This window comes from Felis catus, chromosome D3 (genome assembly GCF_018350175.1).
Source record: "Felis catus isolate Fca126 chromosome D3, F.catus_Fca126_mat1.0, whole genome shotgun sequence".
NCBI classification, from domain to species: Eukaryota; Metazoa; Chordata; class Mammalia; order Carnivora; family Felidae; genus Felis; species Felis catus.
Window position 1 is genome coordinate 32,984,392 of NC_058379.1, and position 14,809 is coordinate 32,999,200.

Below are 14,809 nucleotides of genomic sequence, written 5' to 3' on the forward strand. Positions count from 1 at the left end.
GCTCTGGAAACTCCCTTGAGCTGCCCTGTTTTCAAAGAAAGAGTTCACAACCCGGAATACGCACAATGATTGTTCGTGTTGTTGGGAAATCAGAGTGTGGGCCGCAGTTTGTGGTCTGAGTTTACTGCTACGACGACTGGAGGAGCTGATTGCCACAGGGTGGGAAGTACGCTGGCTTTCCCGCCCGAAGAAAAATATGCACCAGTTCTCTAGAAGACACCGAACACCGTCGGATCTCTGTTTTTTTAAAGCTCCATATTCCCTTACCATGATTTTTTTAAACTCCTTGTACACAGTATTGAAAAGAGTAATTTTTTCCTACTTCACGCAAAGGAGGCAGAATGAAGACTATTCTTGAAATGGCTTTGCAAGATGTGCTTTATTTTAAGTCAGTCCTGAACCCAGACTACACAGGATCATTTTTTTGGACATGTTCTAGTCCATTTAATGACTCCTCAGAAACTGTATTTTAATACAGAATTAAAACTACATTTCAGTCATAAATTTTCATGCTACATCGTTATTTAATGAAGAGGTTGTATTACCAATAATAATAATTTAAGAAAAGGCCGTTTTTTTTTTATTTCCCCAAGCTCAATATACATATTTCTTCCATAACTATGAACTTAAAAAACCCGTCTCAGATGTAAAAATGTGAATTGGAATATGTAAACTCTTCGATATACCTGAAAAACAGGAAGGAAAATGTCACATACTGGAAAAAACCATTGCCTTAAATCATCGAAATGGGAAAAAGCGTGTTGAGGGATGGGGAAAAAGGTAGAAGGGCGTTCATGACCTCAGTTGGGAAAGAGTTACAGAGCCAGAGATTTCCATGCCCAGCTGGGCGCCATTTTCATCATTCTACCTGGAGCCTGTGTCTGAGGAGGAGCCGGACTCTGAAGCATAACAGCCACCACTGGAGCGAGTCATTTGCTGGGCCTCGACAACACCGGTGTCCCCATTTTTGTTTTGCTGCTTTTTCTTTTTTCCTGAGAAGTCACTGGTGTTTAATGGAAAGTTTTTTTTGTTTTTTTTTTGTTTTTTTACTAGTCTTCAGTTAAGATAAGGCAGTAAGAGTGTCACTAATGTTAACTTTTTGCTTAGAATGAGGCTCGTTTGTCCACTGGTATCTTCATGGGTCTTTGGCTCCCTCTCTTGTTTCCCGCCCCCCCCCCCCGCCCCAGAAATCTCTTCAGGAGTTTCAGCCTCCTATTGCTGTTGCGTATTTTCGGGGCGTGCTGAGGCCCATCTGTTCTCCCCACGGCAGCTTCCCCGTTGGCAACAGGGTGCGGCCTACTGAACTAGAGCATCTCTTCAGGAAGTGTGGTGTGCGGGCTCCGCACAGAAAACCATGGGCAACTTTCCTTTTCCCTTCTTCTCTCCTGCTTCTCTGAGGGAGGAGACCCATAAATGATTCCTTTGCATCGTCAATCAGAATGCAAGACACTGTTGACTATATCATAAAACAAATAGCCCTGATTTTGGAGAAATGGAATTACAAATAACATTTTCAACAGCGCCTTCATTTACAAGGTAGCTTAGACTGCAGAAGGAAGTCAGCTCCTTTTGACCACCTGTCAGAAGAGAAACCATTTCCATCCAACTAGAAATGCTTAGCTCTTATGAGGATATTGTGCTTTTTTTAAAATTCAAATGTTAATTTGATCTGCAGTCTGTGTCTTAAAGCATCAATTTGTTTTTTCTCTAGTCCATTTGATCATGGTTTCTGGTGAGCGGTACAGGAATATTAATTTGGCATAGAGATCTTCCTCGAGTTCCAGTTCCCCTGTCTCTCGAACTAAAAAAATATCTGTGCACAACTTCAGAATTCGGTCCACATTTGGAAGCTCTTCAAACATGATGGAGTGAGAAATCCCACTGAAGAATTCACGGACAAACTTCCCAATCACAAGGACAACCGAAGCATACAATCCCATGATACTGGGGGAAAAAAAAAGGTAGCTAGAAATTGTATCTACCAGTTAAACACAGTTAATAGAACACGTCTAAAAGAAAAAAATAACAAAATTTCTGTAGAGTTTTTCCCTTTGGTGAAAACATTTACTCTGTTTATTAAAAAGGTAATTCAGGGGCACCTGGGTGGCTCAGTTGGGTAAGCAGCCAACTTCAGCTCAGGTCATGATCTCGCGGTCTGTGAGTTCAAGCCCTGCATAGGGCTCTTTGCTGACAGCTCAGAGCCTGGAGCCTGCTTCCGATTCTGTGTTTGCCTCTCTCTCTGCCCCTTCCCTGCTTGCTCTCTGGCTCTCTCTCTCTCTCTCAAAAATAATAAACATTAAAAAAAATTTTTTTAAAGGTAATTCATATTCCTTGTGTAAACACACTTTATACATTACAGTGTTTTAAGACTTGAAAAATAAAAGTGTCAAAAAAATCTCAATTCTGGAAACAACCAACGCTAGTAGTCTCATGCATGAACTTCAGGGGGTTTTACTGCAAATATTATATAAAGAAACCACATAATATACTTGATAGAAATGCAATTGTACTATATATACTTTTCTGCACCTAGCTATTTATTTTAATGCTATAATTCTGCATAGACACTGACTTCTTAACAGACTTTCATGTCTTGTAGGGGATGCGTGTGTCTTAGAATGTAAGCATCAGAACACGGTGAAATGATAGCATCAGACCATTTTGGACATTGGACCATGTCCAAAATTGCGATGCTTGACTGAGCATCTGCTGAGGTCAGAAGGCAATCTATACGGAAAAGAGATAACCCTACACCAATTTCTAAGTTTAAACATTGAATTACATCAAACGTAACAGGAAGACGTGGAGTCAAGAAACCAGAACTATGACTTCTAGTCCTGTCCTTAATGGTGTTATTCACCCCAGGCATTTTGACTTCTTTGGGACTCTGGTTCTTGAAGGGCCAATGATCTATGAATTTTAACACTGCAGCTGTTAAGTTCAAGAATTTTAGGAAGGTACAAAGCTTCCCATCAACTTTATATGACACAGAAGTAGGCTCTTGTGACTGCTAACTGAAATGCGTCCTTACCCATAGCCAGCCAGGAACCCCAGACTGGGCGGGCTGACTTTGTCATTGAAGACCACCAGTTCCAAGGCCTGAGCGTGCTGATTGTATATTCTGTTTCCAGTCAGGTTGAGAACCCACCACTCACTGTTAGATTTAGTTGTATTGTCTCTGGACAAAATGATGGTGATATTCATGAAGTTATTTTCTGCAAGACGAGAAAAATGAAACCAAGTTAGCATAAGCATATTAAGATTCAATGCACGCAAACAATTGTCAGATGGCAGAACCTGATTACCACTATCCGTAGCGTGTGATGCCAGGATGAGTAGGGCACATGTTAACAGTGTGAGTGGAGAAAGAAAAGTGGGCCGCAGGTGTGCATAAGGTTTCTCCTTGTCGCTAAAGAGGACGCTCACTGTTGCTAAGTGAGCATGGCAGCCATATCACAGGGAGAGAGCGAAGACCCACGTGATATATACGTGAGTATCACACATACTTAATATACATGAGTATATTTCTTTGCTAATAATTCCAAGCAACTAGTTAGACATTTAAAAACCCAGATCACTGACTTTTTATTGACTTGATTAATCCAATCATATTACTAGCATTTATTGAGTGTCTTCTGGGAGGAAGGCCCTCTGTTAGGTGATCAGGGGTTACAGAGTTGAATACAGCACAATTCCATATCTCAATGAGAACAGGCCATGTACATGAGCACAACTTATGGGCACGTGGCAACCACTATGAGACCTGTGCTGACAAGGAGAGAACAATTCTGGTTGGTAGGATCCATGAGGGCTTCCCAGATGACATGACTTCTGAGTTGAATTTTGCTGAGAACATCAGTAAAGTGGAGATGGAGACGGAGAGGAGGTTATTTCCACAAGGATTGATGGCATGAAGCTCAGGAAAGTTCTGAAAACCCATGATGTGTGGTTAATGATTGCTTGTGTTGGAGCTTAGGGTGAATATGGAAGAACAGTAAAAGGGCCAACAGAAAGCTTGGAGATCTCTGTGTAGGCCTTTCTAAGAAAATACCACCACTGCCAATGATAATATGGCCTCCACTGAGAATCATGGTGGTGGACTATAAACTCTGTGAGGGTGGGGGCCATGGCTGCATTATTTCCTGCTAAATTCCTAGATCAAAGGAATCTAGGACAGTGTGTGGCAATGTAAGTTTATTGGATGGATGGATGGATGGATGGATGGATGGATGGAGAGTGAGGCAGGAGACTCATAAAGATAAAGAAACCCCTCCTCAAGAAGAATGTGAACCACTGAGAATGCTCAGGAAGAAAAAGAACCTTGGTTCTGAAGTCTAGAGAGTTCTGAAGGGGGACATCTGGCCCATGTTTGCATCTAGTTTGTCCACGTACTGGTTGTATAACCTTTGCTGAGTAATTCACACACTGGGCCTTGGTTCCCCCTTTGCAAACTGGTGATAACCACCAACGTATGGTAAATAGGCCTTATGGTAAAGATCAGACAGAACTCAGTAAAGCTAATCAGAGAAATTGTTGTGTCGGCAGGACCTGAGAACACCAAGACCTGTGGTGTGGGGAAGGGGGACTTCACAGGCTGAACCTCATGAGGAAGAAATGCATAGAGATGTGGGGGCCCGCCCACCCTTGTCTTCGGAACCTCTATGCTGCCTCTACTTCTTGAGATCTCCATGGGGGCGTCTACCTGTTTACCTACGCAATCCCCATCTTTCCAGCTAAACATGAACCATGTAGAACCTCGTCTCCAGTGCCTGGCATACTGCCTGGTGACAATGAGCAACCCATGTTGGCAAAGGAATGAATGTGACTTGGATATATACCGCATTGTCCTTCTACTTTTACCATCCATACCCATCTGTTCTGGTCCAGGCAACTGATGAAGTCAAACAATGCTTCATAATTAATGCTTAAGAATTCCGTATCATCATCTTACTACCATCTCTGTTATTTGGGGTAAATACAGTCCCTAGAGACTACTGTTGATCCTTAACGACCCTTGGGCTGAATCACCCACATTTCCTGCTACCTTTTTATTGTTCTTATCTTGGGGCCTTCATATTTAATACTGCATGAGGCCATTTTCTGCCCAAGATATGGACGTTAATAGAAACAAGTAAACAGACTAAGGCACTAAATGTGGATTTAAGCCCATCAAGTTCTACATCAATGAAAACAATGAAGAATATGGCTTCTGGTGACTGACTGATTCCTTCTGGCTGTGGAACGCAGCTGGGAGTCTCATGCTTCCTATAAGCTCTGTCTCACAGAGACAGAAAACTGGAAAGAAGCTCGAGAAAGGTTGAAAATGCAAACTGTAGAAGTTGAATAAAAGAAGGTTAAAAAAAAAGTTCTGAAATAATTCCTTCTCAGCCTTACCAGACAAAAGTTGCTTTATAGGTTTTGAATTCGAATCACTAGGTGCTTTCACGTAATATGGGTAGATCTTTTCTATAGTCCTGTATGTTAAAAAAAAAAAAAAAAGGAGGGGAAGCGTAATTAAGTTTTAGTTGTCTTACCCACATAAAATTGATTTTTTTTGTTGCTACTTTGACCTCATACCAAACGATAATGGTGAATCTTTGTATATGTATACAATATGATGTCATCGCAATTTATGGGTTCCATTATAACTAGAATTCTCTGAAGCCAAAACAATTTTACTTGTTTCTATTCGAATGCTCAAGTAAACTCTGTACATGAGCAGTTTATGACTTGAAAACTGCTACAGAGATTTTCCATGACTGTGACTGTTTCTGAAGCAAGGGACTGTCTTTCTTGCTAGGATCTAGGTCTGTACTCTCTCTCTCTAGATATATCTATAATCAAGTGGACGGCATGAATCTATCTAGTGATAAGACTGAGGCTTGAGGGGAGAACTAGTGGCCTGGACCTAACCCTCCCTCTGCCAAGGACAAGCTAAGTGACCTGAGCAGGTCGCTGTGTCTTTCTAGGCCTGCCTGTTCTCTCATGAAATAATGGGGGAGGAACTGACAGTCTTTGAGGTTCCTTCAACTTTAGTGATTAACAAAGGCTGTCGTAGGGAGCACGTCTGAGGACTGCATCATGGCGGCTTATATTCACTGCATTAAAGTGGGGCCAAGGCAGACTGGAGGTCAGAACTAGGCATTGGCTGGTGGACGTCTGGAATACTTCATTTAGTGGTTTTACACCAATAGCATTTTTTCTCCCTCCTGCTTAGAATCTAGACATCACAGCTTATATCTGTTTGAAGTGGAGTACTTATATGGCAGGAGAATATATTAAGATGTAGATCCCCCCCCCCAAATTTCCTTTTACCCCTTATCTTCCCCTCATCTCCCATCCATTCAATGACCCCAGGCCAGGGGGTCATAGTAGAGGAGGGGTATCCCAGGGGCTTTCTCTGGCTTTTGGTGATTATGGTCAGATAAGAGCAAAGTTTGCTACCCAGGAACAAGGTCAGTACTCCCAGGGCTAGGTGGACAGAGTACCGGGGGAGGAAAACAGAGCTGCCTTAATGTAACACAATGAGGCCTCCAAGTAGAGATTGACTTGAGTTACTGAAGAAAGTTGCATTTTTGGTATACGTGAGTTTGCAGATGCAGATTTTGTACCAGATACATCCATCTATTAAAGCTAATTAACAGGAGCAATCACTTACACCGGTGTTCTTGAACTTTCCGTGTTGTTGCCGGCTATCATTTTAGCTATATGTTCTCGTGTGGTATTTTTAAGAGGAAAAGAAAGCTTATCGGTTGCAATTTCTGCCTTTGCACCCAAACTCATGTTTCTGTGAAGAGAAATAAAAAGGCTCAATGTCAGTGATTACTTGAAAGTCTAGAAGAGACGTTCAAAAATTCACTTGACTCTTCATTTTATTAATCTCACCAAGTCTTCCTTGGATCCACAACTGTCACCCCCAACCTTTTCTGTCCACCTCACCTTTACGTCCAGCTTCTTAGACAACCAAGTTAGTAAAGCCCGGGGAGGCCACAAACACCTTTAAAACAGATGGCAGGTGAGAGGGCAGAGTCTGTTGACTAGAAGAGAAACCGTCTTGATGCTCTGATAATGAGTTTCTGAAACACTTTTTTTTTTATTAATCTAGTGAGGTTAGTCTCCATGATGACTAATAGAATCCATGCTTTTAAAGAATGTTCCATCAAGAGTTGATCTTTAATATTGTTATTATTTATTATTATTATTATTTTGGTAGCTCTTCAAAGAAAAGGCTAGAAAGTGAATTTTGGCAGTACAGAATTTCATGTGAGGAATTTGGGATGTTCTAAAGGAGAAAATAAGATGACAGAAAGAGTTCTTTCAATTCTGAACAGCCCCCTTTCAGATATTTCTTTACTGTTTCCTTGTAAGTTCACTTTAGATTGGAGAAGCCTTCTTCTGTACCTATCAGAATTCTTTCTTAATTTTATCCTAGAAGCCAGGAACCATGAACCCAATGAACCTGTCATTTGACTGCTGGCATAGAATCCTGAATCACAAGACTATGACAAATACAAACAAACAAACACTAAGCCAACCAACTAGTGTATTGTGTTGAGGTCCCCCGATTGCTTCACTAACACATTGGGCTTCTGAATGCAAGAACTTTTCTTAAGACACGCTCATGAATGGATAAGGAAGATGTGGGGGGGGTGTGTGTGTATGGAATATTACTCAGCGGTAAAAAGGAATGAAATCTTGTCATTTGCACAGACATGGATGGAGCTAGAGAGTATTATGTTAAGCAAAATAAGTCTGTCAGAGAAAGAAAAATACCATATGATTTCGCTCATGTGCAGGATTTAAGAAACAAAATAAGTGAGCAAAGGGGAAAAAAAGAGAGAGGCAAACCAGGAAAGGGACTCTTAGCCACAGAGAACAAACCGACGGTTACCAGAGGGGAGGTGGGTGGGGGGATGGGTGAAATAGGTGATGGGGATTAAGGAGGGCACTTGTGAGGTGCACCGGGTGTTGTATGGAAGTGAAGAATCCCTATGCTGTACAGCTGAAACTAATATTACACTGTGTGTTAACTAACTGAGTTTAAATACAAACTTAACACAGATCAACAAGTGCAGTAGTGGCCACGTGCTGGCCATGGGCTCAGGTTAGGTAAGAAGGAATCTCTCTCAGCTCTCCCATCTTGGGACTCCCAGGCTGCTCTCACATCTCCTGCTTAAAGATCTGACAGGACCTCCCTACGTTGGAGGGATTCGAGTGAGAATTCGGGTTCCCGAGACTGCCAATTCTTCATTGCTAAGACCAAATGTCCACCTTTCAGGGAAATCTTACAATCATCCAGACCATTTCATTTTATAAGTCATGACACTTTTTCTTTTTGCTTTACCTCTCTCTCTCTCTCTCATTCACAAAACTCACTGCCAGCCTCTCTTTAAAAACTGGAGTGAGTAGAAAAAAGGAAAACTAAGAAGCTCTTATTTTTGTCAGAGATTCCTAGGCAAACTGTTATTTAGTAAACACAGATGTTAGCTATAGCATCGAGTGAACGTTCCCAAAGTGTAATGTCAGCTATAAACCACATCCATCGACTTTTTCTTTACTTCTATCCACCCACCCCCACCCCGAGTTTAGATTGGGGGGAAAGGGGAAATTATGCATGGAAATACAGTAACTACCTCTGAATACTCCATGAAAAAACAACAGAGAAGCTACTATTGGGGTCCATGAGTTCGCTTATCATTTTCTGCTTACTGGGAGGGCTGATGGTCCACAAAGAATTTGAGTTTCCTTCCAGTTCTGCTACAGTTATGTCTTCTTTTTCATAATTTTCCAGAAATTGCATAGCACCCTGTATGCGCACAAATACACATGCATAAATAGATCATGTATATGGTGATGTACAAATAAAAATTTTTCAAAAATGTTTATTTAGTTTTGAGAGAGAGACACAGCGCAAGCAGGGGAGGGGCAGAGAGAGAGGGAGACAGAATCTGAAGCAGGCTCCCGGCTCTGAGCTGTCAGCACAGAGCCCGACGTGGGGCTCGAACCCACCAACCTTGAGATCATAACCTGAACCGAAGTTGGACGCCCAACGGACTGATCCACCCATGTGCCCTCTGTGGTGATGTACAAATAAAGTGATTACTGTTCTTTGTAACTGGCTACATGAAGGGGAATTCTTAGTAAGGAAGGGCAATTTTTACAGTGCATGGTCTTCATGCTCAATTGCACTATTCTGTTCCCCTCCCCACAGGGATGGGCAGCCCGAGTGCCACAGAGCAATCTTGGTGATGTTGCCGCACCAATACAGCTATGGGATCATCCCAACTCATCAATAAAGAAAAGACAAATGACTTGGTGTCATTTTCCTCCCCATTAAGAAGGAAATGTATCAACTATTGGGGTGTTCCCTCTCACCACCCAGTTGAATTTAATCCACCCACAATATCCTGGTCCTGTCTTCACAGCTGCACATCCCTCAAGATTGGTTTTGGCAGTGTGCATTAGAGGCTGATAATTTTATAAAGGAGATAAGCATCGGTGTGCCTAATCATTTTCTTTAAATACAAAGTATTATTTGTAAAGCAAATTTTAATTCTGAAAGCTCGATTTATCATGTGATTAAAAGTTTGTAAGGTACGGAAGAGAATACATCAGCCGCAACTTCACCACCAGGGCATCACCGCTGTGATATATGGTAGGAAATGTAGATTTCATTTGTTTTAATTTAAAAAATAGGAATGTGTGTCCTTTTTCACTTAGGTTTTATCTTGAGAAATGTTCACGCCACGCAGAGTCTCTGCAATGACTATTTTGTATTATGAAAGACGCTGCTCGGAAAATATTCAGAAGACATAGCATGTAAATAAAATGAAAAGTGGTGGTCCCCTTCTCCCACGCCGACCGCCCTAGGGCAGCCAGTGCCTATCGAATTCACTTGATACATTTGCCATAACTTATTTAACCGGTCCCTAGTTACGAAGCCCTCAGTGGCTTCCAGCTTTTGCTAATGCAGAGAATGCCAGCACAAGCAAGGCCTGCATAGAGCTTTTCCAACATTTTGAATGACTCCCTTGATATAGATTCTCAGATTAGACCTACCCATCAAAGGGGTCAGTATCTACTACAATTAAAAAAAAAATTAAAAATATGAAAGAGGACCTACATCTGTTAAGCTTACATTAAAATGTCCCGAATTACAATTACGTTTATTAACACATATCCAATGATACGGACATAATGGCTCAGAGTATCGAAGGGGCCCGTGGCCAGAAATGCGCTGCGGACCCCTGGTAACCCCTGAAAAGTCCCTCCCACCACCACAGGCCATGACAGAGGAGTGAACAAAATGACAAGCAGTGAGCTCACCTTTCGTCTAGAAAGGTCTTCACAGAGATCTACTACATGCATTTACTTACAGTGTCCCTAGAAAAAGCTTTCATAAATTTATTAAACTTGGGCTGATCCATAACTTTCAACTGGCTCTGCTGTGCACTCATTGTGAAAATAGGCTGAAAAACAAAGAAACAAGGTGCCGTTAGCCCTCCAAGGCCCGTCTCTTCAAAGAACAATATTTCCGCCGTGTTATCGCCCCCCCGGGTACCCGAGGGCAGCTGGCCTCAGAGATCTCTTTTTGAAGTGATTACCCAACCAGAACAAAACGATTCTTTCACTGTCCTCGGTGCTTTACTTATCTCATACATCACGTATTCGCTGACCAGCCGAAATGTAGGGAGGAATCTGGAGCACCAAAGCTAACTCCACATCCTGTGGCTGTTTATTGGGAAAGGCGCCGGCAGGTGAGTGAGCCCTGGGGGAGGGGCACAGCGGTTACCTGGTACCCTCCCAGGGTGATTGTGACCGAGACGTCCAGGGGCTGGTTGATGACCCCCGCCACAGATTTGATCAAGGACATGAAGAGAAGGGGAAACCAGACAATGCAGATGAGCAGAACGATGATCATGCCTCCCATGCCATACTTCACCACTTTCTTCTTCTTCTGCCCCCGGGGCTGCGGGTATCTCTGCAACAGAGGGGTCACACCGGGCTCAGGCTTCTGGCCCCGAGAAGCAGGCAGGGTCTGGGTCGGGGAGGAGGGGTGCGCGCTCTTGCCGCGGGACCCGACTGAGTCCTGATTCTGCTCAGTTCGTTCAGGTCACTCTAGGAAATTAAGTAGTGATGTGAAGCTCTAAGGAGCACCCAACACGTCCCCACGGTGGTGCCACGAGGGACCAGCGGGACCCGAGGGACTTTCTCCTTAAAACTGTGTTGGTTTTGGCTGGTGATGAACCTATGGACCGATGGATCAAATACTGCTGAACAAAGCCTCTGCTTTCAAGGGATCATGTGGGAGAAAGACATTTTACTGAAAATTCCTGAATATTCCAAAAGCTGTGCCTATCAACCACCTGCTCTTGGTGGGTGGAAAAAAGGTTTTCACTTCATTCATGACACACGTTGTCAGAAGGCAGTGTGGTTCAAGCCCTGCAATAAGATCTATACGATCAGAAGAGCCCTCTCTCTCGGCCGCCAGGACTCCACGCGGGTCCTCAGCGGGGGCCGTGCTGAACAGCAGGAAGTGAGGGTGGTGGCAGAAGTGTGCGTCACGTGAGGGACCTGCTCTGTCCTACAAAAGCAGTGCATTTGGGAGGGATGGGATCACTTCCATCAGCTTTGTTAGGGACCCACCAAGCACTGCTCCTAAGCAAGGCGCAAGGAGCCAGCTTTGCTGTCCGGAATCAAAAGGGCTTCAGATATGCACGTGTAATCCTTGCCTAAATGTTGCTTCTCCGTGACCTTTTTGCCTTCCAGGGTCAGCCCCTGAAGCTGGGCTGCACACACAATATGGGGGTTACCCCCACTCCCCAGCCTGGCTGTGAGATTTATCCTGGGGGGCACAATCCCTCAGGAGGCAGCCATTCATTTCACTAGAGGTGAGGTAAGGAAAACTCATCCACATTCTGCCTGCAGGCGCTGAGCTCATGTGACAAGCGACCAACAAGGACAGAGGTCTGGGAGCCAGCACTGCTACAATGGCTCTATGGGCCCTGGCCGTCCGTGATTGCTGAAGTCAGGCCTGGAAGTATAGGGCGGGGGCTGGACGGGGGTGCACGGGAGCCAGTATGGGCAGCATTATGGATTCTGTGCTCAGGAGATAGTGCCTCTCAGTGGCTGTGCTCCGAGTTAGGACACGATGTTCAGATCCAGCACTGTATTTCGGTATCTTTGCGCTGGAATTTGAGGCCACTGATTACAATTTTCTATTGTGAAAAAAAAACTGCAGTATTGGAGAATTTCAGATATATATTCACACACACACAGGCTTGCTTTTTCATCTTTTTCTCCGGGAAGCAAGTTGAGACAAACTGCCTCTCATCCTCACGCAGGAGCGCTCAGGCACAAGGTGGCGAAGTGTTTTGTTGGTTCAAGACTTTTCTCTGCTAAGAACAGCCTGGGTCTCTTCTGACTGTAGTGGTGCCATATCGGTTCCTCTCCTGGAGGCCACCCTTTGAGGCTCGCTGCTAAAATCCCCAGAACCTCCCCCTCCGCTCTCCCCCTTCTCCTGCTCAGCCCCGGGGCAGGACAGGGCCAGCACCTCTGGACCTCTCTCTAACTCTGAGGCTACTTCCCCCTTCACCTTTCAAAGGGACCGTCCCCTTCCTGTCCTGCACTGCCTGTCACCCCTTTCCTGGGTAAGTCAATGCTCTTCTGGGTCTCCCAGTTTGCATAACCTTCCAGGCTACATTTCCAATCAGCTTCCTAAAATGTTTTGGGACGTGGCTGCCTGGAAACCATTGGAAACGAGGACTGGGACCGAGTGGCCTGCATTTGTGAGTGCTCCTATGCCAACACTCTGCCTTTTAGGAAATTGTTCTGGCTTCATAAAGTGTGTTCATAAAGCCCCTGGAACACAGCACATTCGACTTGGAAGAATCCCCAAGAAAAGTTACTTAATTTTTTTCTTTTAGCATTTATTTATTTTTGAGAGACAGAGTACGAGCAGGGGAGGGGAAGAGAAAGAGGGAGACACAGAATTTGAAGCAGGCTGCAGGCTCCGAGCCGTCGGCACAGAGCCCGACACGGGGCCCGAACTCACAAACCGCCAGATCATGACCTGAGCCGAAGTCGGACACTTAACCGAATGAGCCACCCAGGTGCCCCAAGAAAATTTACTTTTAGAAGCAGCTTACTCTTCTGCTTTATACTGGACAAGAGATGGTCACTGGTAACGTTTCTGTCTCTGATGGGACGGAGTAAAAACGCGTGCCAGCTTCGCCTGGACTCCCCTGACACTGACCTCCCACACACCTAAGTTCCTTAGCAAATTGTACTACGTGTGATTTAAAAGGCTCTTATTCTGAAATAGCCAGCGACTGAGCATAAGATAGAAGTATATATTTAAGTAGAGGTGATTCATGTATCACCAAAGGTGATACATTGAAATGAGGCTTTTTATTTCTTGAAGATAAAATGACAACAATAATCGTAAACCCTTTGTGGGGAGGAATGCTTCGTGTTCTAGGGCACAGCAAACCCTGTCCTTCACAAGGACGACGGGCGATGGCTGTGACTTCCTCACTATAGCATTAAGAAGGTTGTCGGGGCGCCTGGGTGGCTCAGTCGGTTAAGTGCCTGACTTCTGCTCAGGTCATGATCTCAAGGTTCCTGGGTTCCAGCCCCGTATTGGGCTCTGTGGTGACAGCTCGAAGCCTGGAGCCTGCTTCAGATCTGTGTCTCCCTCTCTCTCTCTCTCTGCCCCTCCCCCGCTCACGCTCTGGCTCTTCCTCTCTCCCAAAAATGAATAAACATTAAAAAAAAAAACTTGAAAAAAAAAAGATGGTTGTCACCTGTTGGCTCAAAGGCAGTGAAAAGTTTGTAAGAGCTAACAAATGGGGCAGACACAGCTGCTCCCATGAAAGGTGGCCCTGTATCGATGTGGGACAGTAATGTGCCCTCTGATTCAGAAACCCCCACCTGAGGACTCCCCTCCCATTCATCCAGAGGAAGTAGGATCTCACGGTTTCCAGTGCTCAGTGGACAGGCTCTGGGTTTTAGGATGCCGTCCTTCCCTCCTGCTGTCAACAGATAAGTTCGTCTACTTCATGCGGAAGCCAGGCTATGTGGCGTGCAGTCGGCTCACCACATCTTTCCCCAGCTTCCCGTAGGATGGCCACTCCTCTTTGCCACTACTCACTTATTCACCCACGCCTCTGGTCCCACGCTTCCCGAGGCCCCCCACCCAGACCTTTATCCTTTGGCTTCGATACTAAGAATTTTTCTTTTTCTTTTTTTCTACTGTTCTTTTCCTTACCATCTACAGAGGTTCAGATCCTCTCTATTCCGAAATTATCTTCTCCACTTGCCTGTCTCTTGAACCGCTTCTCTCTCGGGCCTTTCTCTGGCCCGTGTCTGCTCCCTCTGGAACAGCAGCCACAGGATGACCCCGGGCAAGTCCGTCCAGCGACATGCAGCCCAAACTGCCGACCCGCCGAATTGTGAGCAAAGAAAATGGTTGTGATTTTTTTAAGTTTATTTATTTTGCGAGACAGAGCATGAGCAGGGGAGGAGCAGAGAGAGCAGGGGACAGAGGACCTGAAGTGGGCTCTGTGCTGAGAGCAGGGAGCCCAATGTGGGGCTTGAACCCACGTGACCTGAGCCGAAGTCAGAGGCTCAACCAACTGAGCCACGCAAGTGCCCCCAAAAAGGTGGTTATTTTTAAACCACTAAGTTTGATGTAGTTTGATAAGCAGCAATAGACAACTGATATGATAAACTGCTGAATGAATAGATCTAGGACCCACGCTTCCCAGCACAGAGGTTTCAGGATGTAAATTCTCCTCTGTGTGACGGT

The 14,809-nt window shown here is 44.6% G+C and overlaps 1 protein-coding gene across 9 annotated transcripts in view; it reads right to left on the bottom strand.

Annotated features, from left to right (window-relative positions):
* Positions 1-360: 360 nt before the first annotated feature.
* Positions 361-14,809, bottom strand: part of PIEZO2 (piezo type mechanosensitive ion channel component 2) — a 465,880-nt gene continuing 451,431 nt past the window's right edge. For 8 of the 9 annotated variants that reach the window (XM_045041964.1, XM_045041959.1, XM_045041957.1 and 5 more), the window contains 7 exons: positions 10,793-10,981; positions 10,377-10,469; positions 8,634-8,806; positions 6,659-6,787; positions 5,395-5,474; positions 3,032-3,215; positions 361-1,944 (listed from right to left, as the gene is read on the bottom strand). In XM_045041964.1, the coding sequence (XP_044897899.1) occupies positions 1,692-1,944; positions 3,032-3,215; positions 5,395-5,474; positions 6,659-6,787; positions 8,634-8,806; positions 10,377-10,469; positions 10,793-10,981 (1,101 nt within the window). In that variant the 3' untranslated portion in view covers positions 361-1,691. Of the gene's footprint in view, positions 1,945-3,031; positions 3,216-5,394; positions 5,475-6,658; positions 6,788-8,633; positions 8,807-10,376; positions 10,470-10,792; positions 10,982-14,809 lie in introns of those variants that run through there. The other variant, XR_006588155.1, reaches the window with a different exon arrangement.